The sequence below is a fragment of the Lolium rigidum genome, chromosome 4, assembly GCF_022539505.1.
Source record: "Lolium rigidum isolate FL_2022 chromosome 4, APGP_CSIRO_Lrig_0.1, whole genome shotgun sequence".
Taxonomy (NCBI): domain Eukaryota; kingdom Viridiplantae; phylum Streptophyta; class Magnoliopsida; order Poales; family Poaceae; genus Lolium; species Lolium rigidum.
The window spans coordinates 273,745,758-273,749,557 of NC_061511.1; the positions used below are offsets into that span (position 1 = coordinate 273,745,758).

The following is a 3,800-nucleotide window of genomic DNA, read 5'->3' on the forward strand; positions in this document are numbered from 1 at the left end:
TTTTTTTTTTTTTGAAACACGGAGCGCCCCGAAGGGCGAAGAAGCTTCCATTCATTCCAGTCGGTGGGTGTACAAAAAGTTACAAAGGACCCCATAAGAAAGGAAAAGTACACATAGGCCCCTGATATTTGCAGAAAAGACCTTACTAACAAATATGAAAAAGCGATCAGGTCCTTCTCTTTCCCCACCGATGAGCAGGAGACCTGCAATGTCGCCGTCGAACTCTGAAGCGGGGACTACGCCACTTGCGTCAAAGCCGGCGATGGATGCGACCGCAGACCTCAAGGGCCTCAGAAGGAGGTTGAAAGAACGCCGGACTTCACCGGCTTGGATAACGAACGGCTTGGACGCCGTCGATGTGTTGCTCCAAAGAGACGCTTCTGTAGAACTCCGACACCACCTCCTCATCACCGTCTCCTTGCGCTCTCCCAGATCTGTCGCCTCCATGACGCTTGGAACCAGGGATAACAGCAAAGGAGAAGGGTTCGAAGAAGCAGCATAGGCATACCAAATCCGCGCCGGAGAAATTGGCCCGCCGTCAAACCCGAAGAACCTGCCACGGACTCGGGGAGGTAGGCGAAGTTGATGGCAGATTCGGAAGACCCACAGGAGCTTATTGCAGCAGCCATCTTCAGATCTTCGGCTTCCTTTGCCCTTCCACCATGGATGAGCTCGGAAGATCCAGAGATCTATGATTTGGTTGGTGCTCCAGCACAACCAAACCAGATGACGAGGAAGGAAGAAGACGGGCTTATTGTCGGAGATGCCGCACCGCCTCCTCTCCGCCTGCCACCCCTCTTGCCACCAGAGAGGAGCAACGTTGAGGAAGAAGATGAGGACGGGCTGGATCTGGCCCTGGAGATCCAGCCTCCTACTCCCAAACTCCACCAGGGTAAACAACAACAAACAGCAACCTACACTACTATGTACTTGTGGCCAGGCACCTTTCCATCCTCTACTCCGGCCGGCGACGCCGACGGAGGAGATTCTGGATCGGGCCGGCGACCACGACGGTGGAAAGACGACTCTCAATACGGGAGTACTGTAGCCGCTTGAGAGGGGAAAAGGGGGTCGACCAGGAGATTATCCAGTCTACTTGGGCTGGGCGGTTGTTTTCAGGAATTCAGACATTGTCAAAGCGTCACGCGTGTCCTGGTTTGCATCAGTTGAAAAAGTTTTTTTTTTTTGCGATAAATCAGTTGAAAAAGTTGACAAGAAGCTTTGATCGGGACGCATTATCAGTGAACACGTAATAATGGCACATACTGCTATATACGACACTTGCAGAATAATAAGATTCACAAAAGTAATATTGCCATTCATTGTGCGAATTACATTCTGCTCACCCGATGTACTCTGAAAACATTGGAGCCAAACCGGCACTTAAACGTAAAAATCGGAAGTGAAGATGCCATTTACAGCCAACAATTCCGATCTTACTATATAGTAGTACGTACAAGAAAATGAGTAATAATCGCACTCGGACAATGTACGTTGGTGTGATTTATGCGGCTAGCTAACTATAGGCCAGGGAGTATTTGACGGTGGGTAAAGGGTAGTATTTACAGGTGTTGTCGTATGTCGATCGCAAAAGAATGAATGAACAGGAGCAGAGGGGCAGGGAGCCACGGAATCGATGCAGAGAAGTCACATTATATCGATCGGGAGTTCCTTGTTTGGATCTTCATGCGCGGATGTTGCTGTTGCAGCCGAATCCCGCGCCGGACGCCATCATGATCTTGAACTCGTCGAAGGAGACGAGGCCGTCGCCGTTGCGGTCGACGCCCTGGATCATGCGGCGGCACTGCGCGACGGTGGCGGCCTCGCCGAGGCCGCGGAGCACGCGCGCCAGCTCGGCGGGGGAGATGACGCCGTTGCCGTCTGCGTCGAAGACGCCGAAGGCGTGGCGCAGGTCCTCCTCGACGACGGCGGCGTCGGGGGCGGCGTTGATGGCGGCGAACTCGGCGAGGCTGATGAAGCCGTCGCCGTCGGCGTCCGCCTCCTCCATCATGCGCGTGACCTCGTCGTCGGTGGCGGCGTGGCCCACGGAGGCGAAGAGGGCGGCCAGCTCGGACCGGGAGATGCGGCCGTCGCCGTTGGCGTCGAACTTCCGGAAGACGCGCTCCATCTCGGAGGTGGAGGGGGTGGTGGGGGTGCGTGGCGGGGAGGAGGAGGTGGGGTTGTGGGTGGGGGAGGGTGGGGTGGAGGACCTGGAGGAGGAGGAGGAGCGGCGGCCGGTGCTGCCGTTGCGGGAGAAGAGGGACCGCATCTTGCCCATGGATGGAGGATGGAAGATTGAGCTCTGTTGGTTGTGTTGTTGTCTGTGCGGGATGGACGGGAAAAGCTTTGTGTTGGATGATCTTCTTCCCTAGGCTGATCGAGTTGGATTGTAGGGGAGGAGCGTACTTATAGGCGCGTGGGGCGGGAAGGGAAAACGCGTTTGGGGGAAGAGCTGGTTGATGCAGTTAGGAATCTGGCGGATGGAGGGTATGACAGGTGGGGGCCAGAGGGGATCTGGATCCTTCCTCCCTGGCGCCTGCCGAACTTCCCGGAGCTGCGTTGCGCGTACGGTTTTGGTCCGCCCGACGGACGGTTTTGCGCGTCCGATGAGATGGCAACTCCGGCCTCTGGGATATGGATAGGGCTGCCATGCCATATTGCCATGCCGTTGGAGGAGGAGACGCGCCCCTGTTTTTGCGGCGGGGCTTTGGACCTTTGCGGCCAGACCGCGTCCCGCAGCAGTTCGACATGGCCGTCCCTATCCGCCGGAGCTACTACTTTCTGTTCAGTGGAGTAGAGTATTTTTTTATCGGCGACCAAGCGTGTGGTGCTGCCTTGCAAGTCAAGCGCTGCCGTTCGTCCGTCCGTCACACGCGCACACCACGCGGCGGCGCCGCCGCGACTTTCGCAAAGCGCTGAAAAAACGGCCGCACGCGCGTACAAACTGGACGGCGCGGTGCCGACCTACGTGGCCGTGATCGCGACTGTGGGGGCGTGACCCGAGCTGCTCGCAGGCAGGCAAAACCAGCAGCGCGCGCGCTAGCTACCAGGGTCCTCTCTGTTGGCCGTGTGCTCGCTAGGTCCGTCGGTACGGTGGGCCGATCTGTCTGTAGCTCGCTGGAACGTCGCCGTCCGGGCGCCAGCGACGTGGAGCTCGACCGTCCGTGCCGTGCCGTGCGAGAGGCAGGCACTACTACACGGTAGGGATTTAGGGGCACTTTGCTCGCAGAGACTTCTTAAAGTCGCTCTAAATACCCTTTTAGAGGCACTTCGACCAAAACGCCTCTAACGCTCTACCTATTGGGGCAGTTTAGAAAGTGCCCCAATCGCGTATACACCTATCGGGCAGTTTGGAGAAGTGCCCCAATTACTATACACCTATTGGGGCAGTTTCAGAAAGTGCCCCAATTACTATACACCTATTGGGGCAGTTTCAGAAAGTGCCCCAATTGGGGCAGTTTCAGAAAGTGCCCCAATTGATATACACCTATTGGGGCAGTTTGGAGAAGTGCCCCTGCCCCAATTGCTATATACTACCTATTCGGGGCGGCCCTAGGACGCGGTCGACCGCGGATTCCGACCGCGACTTTCCTTTTTCGTCCTACCGATGTTGCCCTCCGCGCGCAGGCAAAAATAAGTTGCGCCCAACGAGTTTCGAACTTGGGACCTTCGGAGCAGGGGCCCAAGAGAACTGCGCTGCTAGCCAACTTCGCTTCAACTGTTCTTGGTAGTACATTAGACACATATCATATTTAGTATATAACTAACACGGTGCCGGACTGAAAATCGACAATTCGTTG

General features: G+C 56.2%; 1 protein-coding gene across 1 annotated transcript; it reads right to left on the minus strand.

Moving 5' to 3' along the window:
• Window positions 1–1,307: 1,307 nt before the first annotated feature.
• On the minus strand, window positions 1,308–2,359 carry LOC124650616 (probable calcium-binding protein CML15). The gene has a single exon (XM_047190135.1). The coding sequence runs from the start codon at window positions 2,276–2,278 to the stop codon at window positions 1,685–1,687; it is 594 nt and encodes a 197-aa protein (XP_047046091.1). The 5' UTR covers window positions 2,279–2,359; the 3' UTR covers window positions 1,308–1,684.
• Between the last annotated feature and the right edge of the window lie 1,441 nt (window positions 2,360–3,800).